Source organism: Punica granatum, chromosome 8, assembly GCF_007655135.1.
Source record: "Punica granatum isolate Tunisia-2019 chromosome 8, ASM765513v2, whole genome shotgun sequence".
In the NCBI taxonomy this organism is placed as follows: Eukaryota; Viridiplantae; Streptophyta; class Magnoliopsida; order Myrtales; family Lythraceae; genus Punica; species Punica granatum.
In genome coordinates this window covers 8,018,575-8,037,113 of record NC_045134.1, presented here as the reverse complement: position 1 = coordinate 8,037,113, position 18,539 = coordinate 8,018,575, and the positions used below count along the sequence as shown (strand labels likewise).

Here is an 18,539-nt window from a genome sequence, read left to right as displayed (position 1 = left end):
GATTAAATGATAAAATTTGAATTTTTATCCAATTTTTTTTGAAAGAATATCCTCTAACTCTCTGGATATTATCCAATCACATATAATTACCACTTTGGACTCATCGGTCAAGGTGATCAGCTGCTGTAGCAACTCTCAAATAGCAAGTTGGATGGCTTTCGCATAAGAGAAATACATTCGTGCAGCACGAAAAAACTAGCATATCCAGAAGCAACTTGACGCCAATCCAAAGTCCAAGGAGATGGGGTCGGTTGTTGAGGTGAGAACTTCGGGGACGAAATAGTAAAAAGGAGAGAATTCAAATGGAAAGATGAGATTTTCTTCTTTTTTTCCCTCGCTTATTTCCATCAATCCGAGGAGGATTTCACTGTAGATTTCCTCTCATAGGTTGTCGAGACAAACGAGGGCTAGGGGTATTTTTTGTCCTATAAGGGTAAATCAGACGGCCGCTGATTGCCCAGAAAGAGAATCAATGTTGCAGGAGATTTCAAAATATATCCGGATGTGGTCCCCACCTTTGAGGTTTTTGAGTTTTTTATGTGTGGGCCCATGATCAGTTGAAACTTAAAACGATGGCGATCTTCGGCCGGTGGAAACAAAACACGATATGTATAGCGAAAACGATATTAAAAGGGGTACTTTTATCTGTTTCTGAGCTAATCAAACCACATAGATAGATTGCATGCATAAATAAAATCTTTAAAAAAAAAAATTGATCTATTTCGACGATTGTTATCAGTGAATAGAGTGTCAGGTTCAAAATTTGTCATTGTAAAAAATTAATACTGGGAGAGTTTCATCTCGTAATTAATTGATCCAGCTCGAATTAGATTAGTCGGTACCCATTAAGTTTTCGAAATGCGAGATGCATAAAAAAAAAATCTAAGAAACACTGAGGTGTATTGATTGGCAAAATATATGTTATTACTCGGAGCAAATCAATGGATTGAATGGGGATTAATGTCAATCTATAGAATCAAGCCTCAATCTATAGAATCAGGACAACTCATAATATCACGAAAAAATTTTAAACTCCGATTTTTTTTTAAGGTTTACAAAGGAAGTTCAAGATATAATATAATAAAAGAGAAATTCTAAATAATTAATAAAAGAATACGTGTAGTTTCACAAGGTATCGAGTCCGTGATTTCTAGATCAACAAGCATAGAGGAGCCACTACGCTACACTCTCTTTTGATTTTTTTTCATTTCTTTTTATTTTCTTATGAGCTATGCCACTCAAAATGGTATTGATTGTAGTCCCACTAGGCTATGACCTCTAGATCAACAAACGTGGACGCGAGCCACTACGTTACACTCTCTTTTGATATTTTACATTTGTTTTTAATTTCCTATGAGCTATGCCACTCAAAATGATATTGATTGTAATGACATATGGTGTCCTTTTTAAGCATAGTTTCGTCAATTTATTTCAAGACCAAATTGAATTTTCTCGATGCAGAATTAGCTCTGAGTATCAATATATTTCATATAATAATATATTGAGTTCTAAGAAGTTTTGTTCTCGACATAACTACTTGCAAAAAAAAAGAAAAAGAAAAAAATACCTACTAGTAGTAAATAAGGAATGTAAGGGATGCCTATAAGAAAAAAAAGGATGAGCTTTTCAATGGTAATAGAGTCCGATCATCAACAAAATCTGATATGCCATTGTTATGTCTCTTTCTTACAATTATCGCTGACCCATTTATAGTAGTATAATTACAACTCTTTAGATGAAGAGCATTTTCGGAAATTGAACGTTATATTAATAAAATTTCCCCCAATTTGTAGTAATGTAAGTAAAGCTCCAATCAAAATTATATACTGATATTATTGTGTCTCTATATCCCGTATTTGTTTTTATTAATTTCATTTTCCTTTTTGGGGCTCTTGCCCCATTTTTTGTCCGGCGAAAGTTATATACCGATTTGGTCATTTAATATGGTGCCTGTAAAATATTATTAGACCTATAAGTGATTAGGCCCATCTTCAACCTAAAAACTCGAGCGGATTGGTTATATAATCCGATCTTATATAAACTCATTTAATTCCTATTAACATTTTTATGTGGAATTCTAAATCTCAATAATTCCCAATTAATAAAATGTGAAGAAGAAAAATTCCAATAATTATAAGATGGGAGAAGTTACTTCCCAAAATAGTTGTTGCCAAAAGTATATGTGTGAGACCAACAAAGGCATATGAAATGGATACATCGCGTGACATATGTCGCGGGACTCAATGAAGATCTTTTTTTTAAACTCATATATTAGTAACTTTGGTGCTTGGGCGAAAATGGGTGGGTGGTCAATTTATTGTTGCTGTTTTTGGGCATCAATTTTTTTGGATTATATTTTCTAGCGTAAAAACCACCCGAAAATCATTTGGAGAGAGGAAAAACCAATCACTAACGGTGTCGGTTTTTTGAATGATTTGTTTCCTCCTAATTGAAAAAGAGAAACTATGAATTCAAAATAAAAAATAAACAAAAAATAAAATTCATCACATTCCCAACTATAAAATGCGAAGTATATATTAGTACGAGTTCATAAATCAACTGAAATTCAAGTCCAAAAAATAAGAGAAAACAATGTTCAATGAGCCTTCGACTTGGAGACAAACACCAAGGAGATGGAGGCTCCGTTCCACATTGCCAATGAGAGGGATGATGGAAGCATGGGAGGTTTTGGGGTCGGACTGGGAGTTGATAGTAGAATGAAACAAGTTCTATTTTACCCTTTACAAATATTGCTATAAATTATCATATAAAAATGTTACATATATTATACATTAATAATAAATTAAAATATATAATTATTAATTTTCGATTGGATCGGGCCCTATCGGGTTCTTTTGGGTCGTTGAAGCTCGAGAATAAAGGTTTTTTTTTTCTTTTTTAAAGATACAAAACGACCCAAATTTCAAATACGGGTCCAAACATTAGGCTTTTGCGGGTCAAGTAGGGTCATTTTTTCGGTTTGCAGGTAGGTTCTCTACTTACACCCCCAATTTATTGATATATATTGACTAATTATTGACTTGTTATATATGTCATGCAATATCTAGTGCTTAAAAAACCTTGTCGTCGGAGACATGACGCTAGTGTAGTTTATTATTCATAAATATGAAGATAATAATCCACTTTTGAACGAGTAAATTTTAATCAATTAACATGTGTCCTAATGATACTGATCAAAGGCAACAATAACAAAAAAAAGGGGAATAGCGTAGTAGAACACGCCGTTGTCTATCAATTTAGAAATCACATGATCGATATCTAATGGGATACCCATTTCTCTTTATTAATTATTTAGTATTTTTGTATAATACATGAAAAGTGGTGAAATTTTTATATTTTTTATGAAAATATTTTTCATATAATATTATTATACTGAATTATAAAAAAATATTGTTATTTACTATATTTATAATGAGGATATCAATCAAGAACATTTTCTGGATTAGTAATCTGAATAAATACTTTGCTGCTGCAAAAGTCAACATAAATCACCATATTTTTTCAGGATTTTGTTTTCATTAGCCAGTGTGTGTGTATATATATATATATATATATATATAGTATCTCAGACAAAAAAAGAAGAAAAACAAGTACACTGAGCATGTCGTTCGTGAAATTTCGAAAAACAAATTCATATTAAAGAAGGAAAAAATATATTTATTTGGCCAAAAGTAAGAAAATATATTTACCCACAGGTGGTCCCCACTTTGTGCGCTTTAATGACGTGGCAATTATTTCCACCTGAGTCAGAAGGACGGCCACACACGTGGCAGATTGATGGCGATCTAACAGCAGACTGTGCTGTCTTATGCGTCGGACACGTGCACTCGGTTGGCCAACCCACACATACGATATTGCTGTCCATTTTGATGTTGCTGACAGATAATATTTAATAACTTTATTGTCCGGGGCCCACATTAGATCACGAATTGCGTCATCCCTTTGCGAATTTTCCGCAAAGAAAAACAAAGAGAGAAAGCAATGTCCCGTTTAGTATTATAAATTTTTTTTAATTCTAGTCGACTCTATTTTTATTTATTTTTAATTTAATAATACAATTATTATTTTTAAATTTTTTAAATTTTTATAACTATTCAATTTAATTTTAAATATTAAATTTTCTCAACTATTCATTACTTTATCAACAATTTAACAATACAATCATTACTTATTCTCGACAATTCATTACTTTTTCCACAATTCAACGATAGAACCGTTACTTTCTCTCGACTATTCATTACTTTTTCACACGTTTTCTCGTAATTTAACAACACAATCATTATAAATTAATTAAAATCAAAACTCAACTCAACTCAATATTAAAACTAAATACAACCTAAATTATACCACCCCTTGCCAAAATAACAGAAACAAATCTCTCATGCTTTGATCATGCGCGCGTCCATATATAGGAGGGGTGCTTATGTAATTTCGAAAATAACTCGATTGCCCAAAATCACGAGTAAATTATTAAGTATTTTTCGGAATAACATATAGTATTGTAAAGTTATTGTAAGTTGTGGTAATTTATTTGCCGGAGCGAGTAAAAACTCAAATGTTCAAGTGGCCTTCGAGGCCACTGATGTCATTGTTTGCAGAGATAGCAAAGACATCGAGTCACTATGGCCAAATCAATATGCCCTTTGTTTGAATTTGAAGAAAAATAAAGTGCAATTGAGAGAAATCGAGGATAGCAGATTCGATGTCTAGAAGAATTCCAAAAAAAAAAAAAAGAGTCCTTTCCCTCTTATATCTCTCTCGAGTCATCCATTTTTCTCAATCTAAAAGGGGAATAACGAGAGGAATAGAGCATATTGCAATGACACACTTAATTGATTATGAACTAAGAGATTTTAAGTTTAATATTTATCAGTAAGACTGCTTGCTCTTTTAATCTTTTTTTTTAAATTAAAGCGTTGAAACACTAATGCTCTTTTATTTATCTAATGTTTTATTTAAATTTTTATTTTCTTGTAGGAAATTAATAAAAAAAGATTAGAGAGGGAAATCAAATTAGGAAGAGAATGGTAATGGTGGTTAAGGAGAAAATTTTAAATAGTCATTCCACATAATGATGTGGTGAAAAAGAACTAATAAAATTATTTCAATTAAGAATACTTATCACAATTAATTAATTGATTAGCACTAATTATTTTATTTATTGCAATTTAATCGATATTTTCTCATGTCATGTAGTGAGATAGAATCATAGAAGAATCTCTTGGTGATTAAGGCATTCACCGGCTTAATCTGAAGTAGTGATGGACTGAAAAAAAAATCAAGAATTTTGTTGATAAATTGAACTAGAAATCTCTTGATTTTGAGTAGTATACAATATCACTATATATAATCCCGCTTTTCTTAGACGGCCCGTTTATGAGGACCCATGGGACAGGCAAAATATTTACTGTTCCCGTGCACGCGAGGGGAAGTACTATACAAAAAACATGATAACTATATTATTAAGACCCCCATTCATATCTTAAAATAAAAAATAAAAATCTGTTTATGTATTATCCACGCCTGTCCTTTTTTAATTTTGGATTTTGATCCTTGTCTAGACGATGTTGCTGTTGTGTGGGTCCACAACGGACCTATCAGGAGATCTCAGCCGTCAAAACCAACATTGTGTTAGATCATCCAAAGATCTTCCGTACCTTATTATTATTATTATTATTATTATTATTATTATACGAGAAGAACCACCCACCCGCAAGGTCAACCTCAAACGCCCAATCATAGAAGGAAGTAGAGGCGATGTAAATCTAATATGTACACCACGAAATATCCATTCCATCATATTGTCAAGTGCCTTAAATGAAAGATGAATCTTGATCGTTCACGCATGAGTATTTCAAATTTAAAATGATAATTTTTTTTATACAAATTCTTTTCCCTTTCCTTCATTACCTTCCAATTCAAGTAAATGCCTTATTTAGCAAGTGAGTAATTTTTTTAATTTTACTTCACTTTAACTCTATTTATATTTAATTTAACAATACAATTATTACTTTTTTCATTTTTATTCAATTTTTTTTATCTTAACTACTATTCAATTCAATTTTAATGTTAAATTATCTCAATCATTCATTACATTTCAATCAATAACATAATCATGACTTTCCCTCAACTATTCATTACTTTTTCTCATTTTTTTCCATAATTTAACAATAGAATCATTACAACTCTAAATAAATATAATTATTTACTAGGGGCGAAGCCAAAAAAAATATTCAGGTGGGGCAAATTAAAAGTTTCTAAATATTAGTATGATTTATAAGAAAATTTTGGGACAAAAGTCAAATAATAAAATAATTTAGGGGGGCATTGGTGTTTTATTTGGGGGTAAAAGCTAAAGGCCTGTTTGGATTGTGGATGCAATTTTAAAATCACAATTCTAACTTAACTCTATCCATTACAAAACAAAATAACTCATACAAAATCAAAGAGTGGGCCCCATTTATACCACTTTTTTCCACAACAAAACAACATAACTCATACAAAGTCAAAGAGTGGGGCTCATTTATTCCACTCAAAATCAAAATCAAAATCTGATTTTAAAATCCTATTATGAAACCAAACGCAACCTAAGATTTTTACAAATTTGTAGGTAAAATCATTAAAATTGGAAAAGTCAAGGGGGCAATTGCCCCTGGAACCTTAGTGGCTCCACCTCTGTTATTTATAGTTGGAGTGAAATAAAGTTAAACTCCACTTCATTCCCATTCAAAACTCGAATTGCAATTATTATTCTATTTGTATTTCGTTGTTGAAGAAACTCTAAAGTCCCAAATGAAAAAAAAAGCCTTTTTGTATTTTTCATTAGGTTAATATAGATATTCAACTTTCACAGTTTTTCTAGTTCTTCTCGATGTGCTTGAAAACAAAGTGCATACACACGCGTTACTTACTTTATTCACTTTCTGAAATATATACACACAGTGGATATTTATAGAACTGATCATTCTAAGTTTAGATCCATGTGATGGCCAGAAAATTTAATTCAAGGCTTCAAAAGAATTAACTGCAATATTTCGCGCCAATCTTTTTGGTTTTTTTTTCCTCTCGTATTTTATTTCCTTGTAATTTGCTTGCACATGTTTCCATCTTACAATTCTGAGTAATAAATGAAATTTTAATTATTATTAAAGAAAAGTCTAACCATAAGAATTATATAAAATAAACTAAAATAAAAAATAAATTTTTGTAATAAAATAAATAATATTATTAACTGCGATTCCCACAAACTTCCTTCCCAATTACAACGTTCCAAAGTCTTGGATGTTTGATGTACAATATTTTTTCATTAAAAAAAAATGTACAATCTTCAATTAGATATTGTTAGTCTTTTTTTTTTGTGGTTAAAATGGTTTCTTTTTGTTTTCGATGCCCATTAATACATGTGCCAGATAAAGTCGTTTCATATCATGTAGAGCAAAAATAATGCAAATGAGGAAAAAAAAATGAAAGAAGAAAATACATTTTGTAATACTTAATCTTTAGTGTAATTATTTTCGTTTTGATATTTAAATTTTTTTATTCTCATCCTCAAATTTTGACTTTTTTTTCCACTTTAATCACGTCATTCATTTTTCCATTGAAAACAATTTTTTTTAAAATATTATAATTTTAAAAATGTTCAAAATATACAAAAAAAATCTAAATTTTAAAAAATATAAAAAGATGGCAAATTGTTGGTGGAGCCTTTCCGCCAAGAATTGCCTCCCTGAAGGAGGTTTCCAAAGGTGTAGGAGGCCTTCGGTGACCTCCCTTAGGAGTCACCGGAAGGAAAGGCCCCCAACATTGGAATTACCGGCTCTCTTTCTTTGAAAACTCCTATCTCTCTTTTTAGTCTTTAAATTCTTTTGTATTTTAAAATTTTCAAAAATTATAATTATTGTAGAAATTATTTTTGAACAGAAAAATATGTTTTTATTAAGAAAATGGATTGCGGCCTTAAACTGATAGAAGATCAAAAGATTGAGGATGCTAACGACCAAAAATAAAGATTTGGGATAAAAACGGCAAAAAATCAAAGATTGAGAACGATTTTTTTTCCTTAAAAGAAAATCACTCTCTATAACAAAATAGGATAATTTTTTATTGGTCCACCAATACAATCAGTATGATTAGACTTATAAATTCTTATGGGCTAGCAAATTGTTCATAAGGACTGCTCTAATTAATGAGGTGAAATCCAAAAACCCCATAATAAAAATTTATAAAGAAAAAGGAAAAAATCATCCTTTATTATGGACCAGTGGCAGAGATTTTTGAAACTTGTGGGTGAAGAAGGGAACTGGAAACCTTTATACGCAGAGCATTTAATTAAAAAAGGAAAATAAAATCATTCTTGGGTTTAGGCCCACTAAGCAAAAGTTCAGAGCATCCTATGGAAAGATTTGGACCACTTCTTATGAAAAATTATTATTATGGGCTTACCTTTATAGAGTCCCATCTCAGTTTCACCTAACCTCAACTAAAATAAAATCTCTTACCCCGCAACTTTTTATTATTGGGTATATATATAAATCTGTGTGTATATATATATACACATACGTACTATATACATATATATGTGTGTGTAGACAGCTCAACTGTAAAATATTTATTATTATTATTTATTTTTTGGGGTGAAAGCTTTATTATATATATTTGGATATGTTTCGGCTTTCAATGTAAATGTTGGTTTATCCACTAGATTGTGTTGGATTAAGACCCTCACTTATTGTCATTTTCACTTATCATCATCGTCATCACCATCATCACCGAGTTCAATCTTCTTCGTGCATCATTAAACGAGACGAACTGTTTGCACGAATCTCGATATGAGTTTTAAGGATCTAATACAGGCAAAGTGATATCTTTTTTTTTGCCTTCGATATCTGATAATCAAAGATGAGGTCCGGTAGTTTCAAGACAAAGTACTGATGAAATGGACTTTTCTTTCACTTTTAGAGCTCAATCATTATAGATCGGGAAGTAATTCATTCGATCATAGTCTTCTTACTTAAAGAGACAAAAGATGCAAAATTTTACATGTCTAGAACCCTGGAACCTCCAGATTTGGACATATCCACTCAGATCTCCATATGATATAATGACATAGTTATAACGATTAGATATGGGCCCACATAAGTTCAATTATATTTCTATGGATTAATCATGCGCTAATAAAAGCTAATCTATTTAGTAATCCTATAAAGATTAAGAAAGGTCTAAGTCGACCTAATAACGTTGATTATTGTCGTCAATGCATCATTTGGCGAAGATGCATTGAATATGTTATATTAGATCAACTTATCATATCTACTAACCTGACTCAGCAATATCAAGCACTAAATCTATGATCAGATTTTTGGCATGATTAAGGTTTTGACGTGTTTATCCAATCGTCAAGCTCATGATAAGTCATACTCTAGGATGATATCGAACTTATTAAATTTCGAGAGGGTCGTCATCATCATCTCTTTCCATGACTTTCATTTGTCGATAATTTCCTTTTCTATGTTTATTAAAAAATAAAGGCAAGACATGAGTCCGAGGTTTGGATTTTGTTGGATTAGATTGGAATTTTTTTTTTTGATATTTTTTTGTCCCTTTCTGACCCTTAAAATAGAAACCCTCGAGTTGGCCACTTATTCTCATCTAACCTTATGAAAACTCAAATAAAAAGAAAAAAAAACAATAAAGGGTCTTTCGAATATCCTCATATCTTTAAATGTGTTGTCTAATCAGATAAGGCAAGTAAAAGAGAAAAAAAAATAAGCTGAAGTTTGATCGATCAAATAAAATATATTCTATCTTACAAAAAGTTCTCCAATCCATGGCCTTGGGAATCCGTCAACACCTTCGGGCATCGGATGATAGGTCTCTCATTGATCCTACGGTCCCAAAAGATCTTAAGTCATAGAATTTTGCAATAACTCTTATTTTGTTTCTAATTAAAAATCCCCAACTTTAGTAAAGGTAGTCCCGTTCCCATTTTTTTTATCCAAGGTCACAGCCTGTGGGTGGGCTTTTTCCTTTTTCTTTTGAATATCCTCTTCGGAACCAAAATAAATAAATTGTTTCAAAAGCATTGATTGACGATTCTAGGAATATTGAAAAGAAATCTCTGAATATATATATATATATATATATATATATATGGTGGGAGTCGTCATTTTATCAGCTTAAATTTTTGAAATGATTTGAGCTCAAACACTTATAGCTCAATTAAAAATTTTGAGTAGTCTATGATTTCAAAATATTATTTTGCTCCATTCTATTCTTCCATCAATTCAACAATATAATAATTTTTTATTATTTTCTTCTGTTTAATAATAATTCTCACATCTATATTTTTGTAACATTATTCATTATTACAATTAATTTTTTATAATAAATTATCTACATATATTTACATCCATATATATATACACACACATGCATGATGAATACTTTTTTACTTTTTTCTCTCATTTAATAATAAATTTTCACATCTAATTTTTCATAACTATTATCACACTAATTTTTTAATAATAAATTCTTCTATCTAATATTACTTATTTTGTCTCTAGCGGCTAGAGCGAAGTTGAATTGATCCCAACTCCAAAACCAAATTATCCCGATCTAATAAGTGGTGTTGGGGTAGGTTATGCGTCCTGTATGCTCGTATCACGCCATGCCTAATTTCGAGATCAATCAAAGTGCATCATGTCAATCCAATCCAAGTGCATATCAAACTGTCATGTAAAGATGAATATTGAGAGTTAGGATTCCCTTATGAAAATATTAAGTAGGCAACCACGAGTTTATAAAGGTCATATTTTATCAGTTTGAACTTTTGGGCAGCGGATGAAAATATTCAAACGATATATTTTAATTCTTTTCAAGGATCTAGAAAAGCAACAAGCCGAGTTTATTTGAGTAGATTACGCGTCCTGTAATTGCAATCCAAAGGGAGGTTGGGCTTTTCATATCAGATTGGTCTCGAGGCCCATATTCGTCAGAAGTCCTCCCTACTAAATAACAAGCCGAGGCCTCGATAGTTATAATAGGGCAGTGCAAACTTCAAAGGGAGAAAATGAAGGGGAAATTAAGGAAAAAGAAAATACCGAAACCGCGTCGGTCCCGGTAACATTCCCGTTAAAATCGACAATGAAGGCACGTGCAGTAGAAACTCAGTCTAACGGATTGTTGGTTAAATCTGGACCAAGGTGGATTTCGAGCAGATTGCATCCGATAGAGGTGCTTACCCCGCCATCCCAACAACTGCCGTTACTGCCCACAGCTTGTCTCCAGACCGGAAGAACCCTCATCAGTGCCAAGCTCGGCCAAGTAAGACCGGGGCGAGGGTTGTAAAAAACGTGAAGGCCTTTCTCAACCTCCTCCTCGACCTCATTCAGGCTGAATTTCTCGCTATTTGGAAGGAGAAAGTACTTTGTAATCATAAAGTTCAAATATTTACAATATTTACCCGGACAACAATATATTATCTGCTTGCAACGAAAGTGAACAATCAATCACAACCTGTGCAGAATCAATTCATTCAACATCGGCCAATGTTCTGCTAATCTATTAATAACATTCGACTTAAACCTGATGTGCAGCAGCTCTGATCCTTGTCAGAACATCAGAATCGCAATTGTCGGGGAAGCCAACCAGGCCCATTGGCAGCTTCTACAACCGCTTCAATGACGGGTCTCTGTTGGCTCTGAGCCTCTGTCTGAGATTCTTTTCCATGTGGTGGCCTCCTCTTTGACCGGCCCAGAACGAATGACCCGAATTTTATAGTCGCAAAGAGGCTGAGAGCGATCATAGCGGGCCTCACAACCCAGTGGAAGTCCTCAAGGTGTCTGTACTTTTTGACAATCCCCGGAGAGTTATGAAACGACACAAGCTCGACCTCAGAAGGGTCGGCCACAAAAGTGTCCTCCTCGGCCCCAAACATCAGTAGCCCAGGAAATTTCACGAGTAGAGACCCATTGGGGTAGACACGCAAGATCCGGCCTGTGGCCCATTCCCCGTCACGCCTTCGGGCCCACTGGAAGCGCAGGCTCAGAATACCGGGTTTTGGCCTCACGAATTGGCCCACGCTGTAAGCCTCTGCCATCTGAAGATGAGATGAATTTCCCTTCCATAGGGTCTCCATCCCAATGAATCCGACAGTCACAGATCCATCTCGATCAATCGAGTGGAGGATCCCAACGGGGGAGTGCTTGGTTTTTTCCTTGTCCATGACCTCCTCCTTCAGGCGGACGCAGTCTCCAGAGGCAAGCCCATGGCTAACCCGCTCAAGCCTCAGCATGTGGACCCGCACCGGGTCATGGATTCCATGGACCCGGACAAGTGCGGATCCATTCTGGTCTTGTCCCACAATCACCCCTTCAGGTATTTCCATGTTACCAGCTCTGCAGGAGTTCAGGGCCTTTCTAGAACGGACTGTGTCGCCCACAATGAGATGATCCTTCGAGAGGAACCACTCAGTGTATCCAAGATCACCAGCTGCATCTTCAATAGCTCTTCGTCTAGCAACGCTGTAGTCCCCATTCAAAACACTGGACAATTTGTTGCAAATACATTAGTAAGTGGCAGTAGAATGAGAAGTAGAATGATAATCAACTAAATCATACTTTTGCAGATCACTTGATCAGATTTGAGATACTTCACAAATTTATTTGTAAATGTCGATTCTCGAGAGTATAGTTCTTAGGCAAGCTCTTTTAGAGTCACTGCAATAATATAGTATCAAGGTCTCTATGTTCATCCCCACAGATCATTATTACTGAACAGCAGAAATTCGGAGTCGACCATTTTTCAGGAAGAACATGAAGGCTCTCTCAGTATGCTCATTCATTTCTCCAATAAGGTCTCATCAAGAAATCTGACCTCAAACAAGTTTTTCTGAAATTAGCCACATTCAAATCTGATTCTGATCCAATTCTCATCTTACTTATCAAATACTTGAACCGGTGATTTTGTTCAAACCCCGTATTAAGCACCGACTTAAAGAAAAGCATTCTAGTGATGAATTTCTCCTGGGAAAGTTACCTTTTGAATGCCTGTATGATGTCCTTCATGAGAGGCCTGCTCCTGAAATCATACTCAAAACATCCAAGGAGAACATTCTCAACAGGGGGAGGAAGGCCACTAGGGATTCCCGGCTTTTCTTGCTTTCTCACAACAGAGTTATTTATCTCATCAACAGACATCCCGAGCCAAGGAGGACGGCCCATCAACATCTCCACAATACTACACCCAAATCCCCATGAGTCAGTCTCTAAAGAAACAGGGCCCATTATCTCAGGTTGCCACTGTTCAGGGGCCATGTAGCTCGGTGTTCCAAGGGTGTGAGTCATAGTATCGGAACTCGGTGACAGAACTCCAAGCAAAAGGAATGGGATTCCAATATCTCCTAAAAAGGCTTGGTCGTTCTCGTCCAATAAGAAGTTGCAGGGCTTGAGATTAAGGATTAGGACACCTTTCGAGTGGAGCTCCGATATTCCCTCAGCCAAAGAGAGGCCATACCTGCATAAACACGAATAGATTTAAGTTGCTGTGAGAAGAAATTGAGTAGATTTGACAAAAGCTCCAGAGTGTTGCTCCCACTCTCCAGCTAAGGGTACTAATGGAATATTAGCACAAGGTCATCGGGAGAGAAGGAATTATGAAAAGCTCCTGTAAAGTGTATGCTAGATTACTAGCTGTGTGTTTACCAGTACCTCACCTCAAAACATCAGTAAGTGAAAGCTTGCCTCCTTTAAGGCGGGCCATCTTGTCACCGATTGATCCCTCATAGAACTTCATAACAAAGCAAATCTGCGAACAAGCAGGAACAAAAATTTCTTACCAAGCCAACGATAGCCTATAGCAATAGTGTTTTTCGAGCAGTGTTAAATAAAACCAAAAAGAGGAGGTCTCAAAAACTCACTCTTCCGCGTATAATTGATACTCCATGCAATAAACAAATGCCTCCCACACCTTGACACTTCGCGAAAACATTATCAAACCTGTCCAACACAGTCCTGAAACAATCCTCCTTAACAGGGCGTAGCATCTTGACAATAACTTCATGGAACTGTTCATAATCTTTATCAGACTGGTGGCGAGTTGCTAAATAAACATCTCCAAATAGGCCCCGTCCAATCCTGTGCCTAAGCTTGAGCGTTGCAGGGTCAATCCACGAAGTTGAATGATTCGAAGCAGCCACCACGGTTCGTAGATTGTCCGCGTCACCCTCAAATAGCTCATACTCAAAAGCACCAGACGATTCCGGAGCAACAACTTTTCCAGCCATGACTCGTCCTGAATTAAGAGTCAGAATTTAACAAACAAATATAAGACATCTCAATCGCAACGTGGTGGAAACAATTCATATATATATCTTATGCTGCAAGATCTATACAATTTGAAAAACTGAACAATTCATCAAAAGGAAATCATAGGATCGTCTACCGGAGCAATTTCCTCCTTCCGCGTCACACAGGCATTCCATTTTCAAAAATACCTTTGTAACCAAAAGATTCATAACCAAAATGATTGCAAAACAAAGAAACCGAAAAATTTCATTGACGAATCATAGTCACTGTCTTCCAACCAAAAAATAAAAACAAAGAATCCTACAAACCTGCCGTGAATTTCATGGATTATTTTGTGAAGACAAAAGTTTCTAAGAAAATCAAAAATATAAGCTTTCACCACATAACAGCTTAACATGCCAGCAAGAGAAACTTGATCTAACATTTCGGGTGAAAAATATTTCCGCTCCAAAAACTTGATTGGATGATTCAATGGCAAAATCACCAGCAAAAACCATATCATGCGCATCGAGTCATACTTTTTATCCGGTCATCTGATTTTTCCTAAACTGAAACATGAGATTGCAAAAAAACCAGTTTTCCACTCCCCAGTATGGCAAACTTCAGCGGACTATGCATCAAAAACTATCCCAGGGAAGTGAAAGGTCGTTTTCGTAAGTCCCCGAGAAAACTATAAAGCCCCAAAGATCTGAACTAACAGTACGGAGCGAATATACACATAAATCAAACACGGGAATCATATCAGCAAACTAAAGTGAAGTTGAACGGTCAGTGTTCTCCGCCCCCACTAACCTCTCCGCAGGTCTCTCGGCATCCCAACAGACTTTGAGGAGAAATAGCAGATCAAATTGAGAAGTGAACGCAGATTATGAAACGAAAATCCCCAAGGGAAAAAAGAAAAAAAGAAATCACATAGTCAAGTGGAAAAGGTGCCAACTTTGATCGCCCCAGAAGTCGAGAAACGAGAATTGATTGAAGGGTTTCAAAGGGGCGAGGAGAGAGATCAGTGGGTACCTTGGGGATGGTGGGAAGAGAGCGCCTTTGTTCGCGGAGCTGGGAAATTCGCAGAGAACCAGAGATTCCTTCTGTCTGGGAGCTGCTGATGATGGAGGAGGAGAAGATACTCTCTCCAGCGTCTGCGTCTGGCCTCTACCGAAGAAATGAAGCAAAAGATACTTAAATTACTATTTTTTTTTGTTTTTTTCTTTTCTTTTTTCTTGTGTTAATTAAAGGGATTTTTATTTTTTACAATTATTTACGCACGAAAACAAAATATATCATATTTGTTGCTTGTACTCAAAATTGTTATCAACCTAAGGCGTTTTGATAATTTATCTATATATATATATATATAAAAGCCAATTTAGAAATTATAGTTCCATTCATCACAAACTTGGAGTTTCACATAACGTATTGTATCTGTTATTTATGTATATATATTTGAAATGAATGGACTAATTTGAAAGAAAAAAGTAAAAGGAAAAAATGCTTATGGGTTGAAAAATGATAAATATTTTGGTTAATCATTGGATTTGATCATTCGCGGGCAATAAAATAGAACGATGATGAAAGCACCCAAAAGCTTCTAATGTAGGAAATCAAAGCCAACTAGTCTTCTTAGTGTGCTACACGGGCTTCGCATTTAAATATTTTATTTAATAATTTACTGAAAAAGATGGGATATCAATGACTTCAAAAATCGAAGAGAATGAATTAGTGAAATATTTCTCTGAAAAGTTCTTAATTTTTATTTATTAATTACTTTCATAAGCTTGTACACACTAATGAGAAGTCAAAGAGACAGACAACTATGAGCTAAACTAAGTTATGTGGAGGCTTCTTCCAAACGAAAGGAGTAATTTTCTAATTAAAAAGAGTCTAAAATAATATATATATATATATATATAATAGATTTGCACATTCTTTAAAAATGACAAGTTTTAAATAAAAAGATAGGAAATGAAAAAGACATATACTCAGGCTTTTTTATTATGTGTTTAAAGGGAACTGACCCAAAATATAGGAAATTATTTAAGTTTATTTTACTAACATAAGGTTAAAAAAATCTACAAAATACGAATTTTCTATTCGCTTTTACCCAATTCCGTAAAGAAGCTGATATATAAATATCGAAAATTAAACCATCGTTACCACAAACTTGTAATTATCATCTCATAATTTTATTTTATTTTTAAGAAATTAATTTTAAAAACTGGAAATTGAAGCAGACTTCCATACGTTACAGAATCTTCAAATGAGACAAGAATTTGAATTTGCATCCCATTCAATTGGACTCACGTGGAAGAGTCAGAGCAGCAAAGAAGCCAATTCACGTTGAGCTTTGAGTATGACCGATTCCTCTTCAGTCTTCAGGCTACAATCACAAAACTTCATTTGCACTAATAATGAATTTTCTTTTATTGGGTTTATGAATCTCGAAAGTAGTAACTATCAAAGAATTCTCGAGGAAAATGTCGAACCGGAAACTCTACTGTGTAAAAAAGCAAACTTTTTTATTCGAACATCACGAAATGTTAGCAGATGAAAGTACAAATTACAAGTGACTGTATGCCATAAACTCATAATCAAACTTTTTTACTCAAACATCATGTAATGTTGGCAGATGGAAGTACAAATTACAAGTGACTGTATGCCATAGACTCATAGCAGAAGAAATTACAAAAATTGGGGCTTTAAGTTTTATCTTCTGGCTCAGAGCCAAGGGCCTTCACACGGTCTCGTCCTTCTGCCTCTCCAGGTTGGCCAGAGCCTCCTGCAGCTTGGCCTCGACTTGTTCTGGCCCTCTCTCAGCTTCTAGACCTCTGCTTCTGCTGACAGAGTGGATCTTGCTACAAGAGATGCAGCGACGAAGATGCTGAATATCAGATTACTCCATCGATGGTTTAATCTAAATCCCACTCGACGTTCATCTCTTGTGATTAGAACAAATCAAGGCACGGACACTCGAGCTTCACAAAAGAAGACAATTCATATGCCTAGACTCATCTCTCTAGACCCGAAGACTTTGCTGAGGCATGAGTATTACGCAATTATTCCCAAAATTAATAGAAGAACGTTCATTTTCCTCTTCAGTATATGTTATAAAGTTCTCGCTCTTCGGGGTCAATCAGGTTCGGTTACAAGGAGATCTTGAATTGCTGTTTCTTGGACAAGCAATGGTCTGCTTATGCTCTTTTTTGAATCTACATCATCTAATCCACCAACTCGGACTAGGAGAAAGAATTATGTAGAAGAACCTGCGCATGCCATACCAAAAAATATGCCAGAAATTCTGTAGCCACGCTTCCTCTGTTGCTAAACTTCTGCTTCTTCTCCCCACCGTCCACAGCGTGCCATCGGTCAATATGGTCCGAGAGGTGAGGAATGAATCACTAACACGGGTGGAACGTTACTTTCAGCTTCGTGATGTGTCACAAACTGACTTTGAAATGATCAAATAGGCAACGCAGCATAAGGAAGCTGTCTATCTTGGGATGCTAAAGCGCATGTGAAGGTCTCGATTTTTGTATGGGTCTGATCCATTCACGGGATTTAGAGAGGAAGCTGAGACAAATTCAGAGCATTTCTTGGAGTTCCAGATCAGTGATGCGCATGTTCACCGAACCAAGATTAGTGTTTCGTGACAAGTCACCAACTCGAGGGCATGCAAATCACCATTTTGCCTTCACTCTCGGCATCAGTACCTGAATGATTAGTTTAGATGATGCAAATCTCCTTCCGGTGAGAACAGAATCACCAGTATTGGGTAGCTGGGAAAGTACAGCTAGTCGTCTTACAAAATGAAAGTACGGTTAGGAATACTTGCATTAACATCGGAAGCTTTCTCCAAGAAAGATCAGATGCTAAAACATATCTTCAGAAGCAGCAGTCCATCCGAGTACTTGAGGCCATGAATCTCTTCTATTGTACATGATAAAAAAAAGGTGGTTGCTTTATGAATGAGTCCTAGTGTCAAAGCCATTCCGGATGTCTGGCAGTTCTGCTTAGTTAATAATGATTGTACGTCATTCCAAATCCGAGCATTGCACAAATGTCTCATTCTTGTTAAGATAAGAAGCCATTCCAAACAGCATCTTATTTTTCTCTTTCCTTTTTCTTTTATAAAGAGCATGCTGGAATTTTATTGCTTGCCTTCAAAGCAAAGTAATTGGTACATCTCCACATATAAACGATGCCCCCATATTATTCAGAGTC

At 35.0% G+C, this 18,539-nt stretch overlaps 1 protein-coding gene across 2 annotated transcripts; it reads right to left on the bottom strand.

The window, feature by feature from the left end:
* Positions 1 to 11,427: 11,427 nt before the first annotated feature.
* Positions 11,428 to 15,494, bottom strand: LOC116188422 (E3 ubiquitin-protein ligase KEG). Of its 2 annotated transcripts, none has more exons than XM_031517772.1 (5): positions 15,339 to 15,494; positions 13,937 to 14,310; positions 13,733 to 13,824; positions 13,057 to 13,533; positions 11,428 to 12,563 (listed from the first exon to the last, which is right to left on the bottom strand). In XM_031517772.1, the coding sequence occupies exons 2-5, from the start codon at positions 14,300 to 14,302 to the stop codon at positions 11,639 to 11,641; spliced, it is 1,860 nt and encodes a 619-aa protein (XP_031373632.1). In that variant the 5' UTR covers positions 14,303 to 14,310; positions 15,339 to 15,494; the 3' UTR covers positions 11,428 to 11,638. The 2 variants fall into 2 exon arrangements, with proteins under 2 accessions (XP_031373632.1, XP_031373631.1); XM_031517771.1 differs by lacking the exon at positions 15,339 to 15,494 and adding an exon at positions 15,117 to 15,153.
* Between the last annotated feature and the right edge of the window lie 3,045 nt (positions 15,495 to 18,539).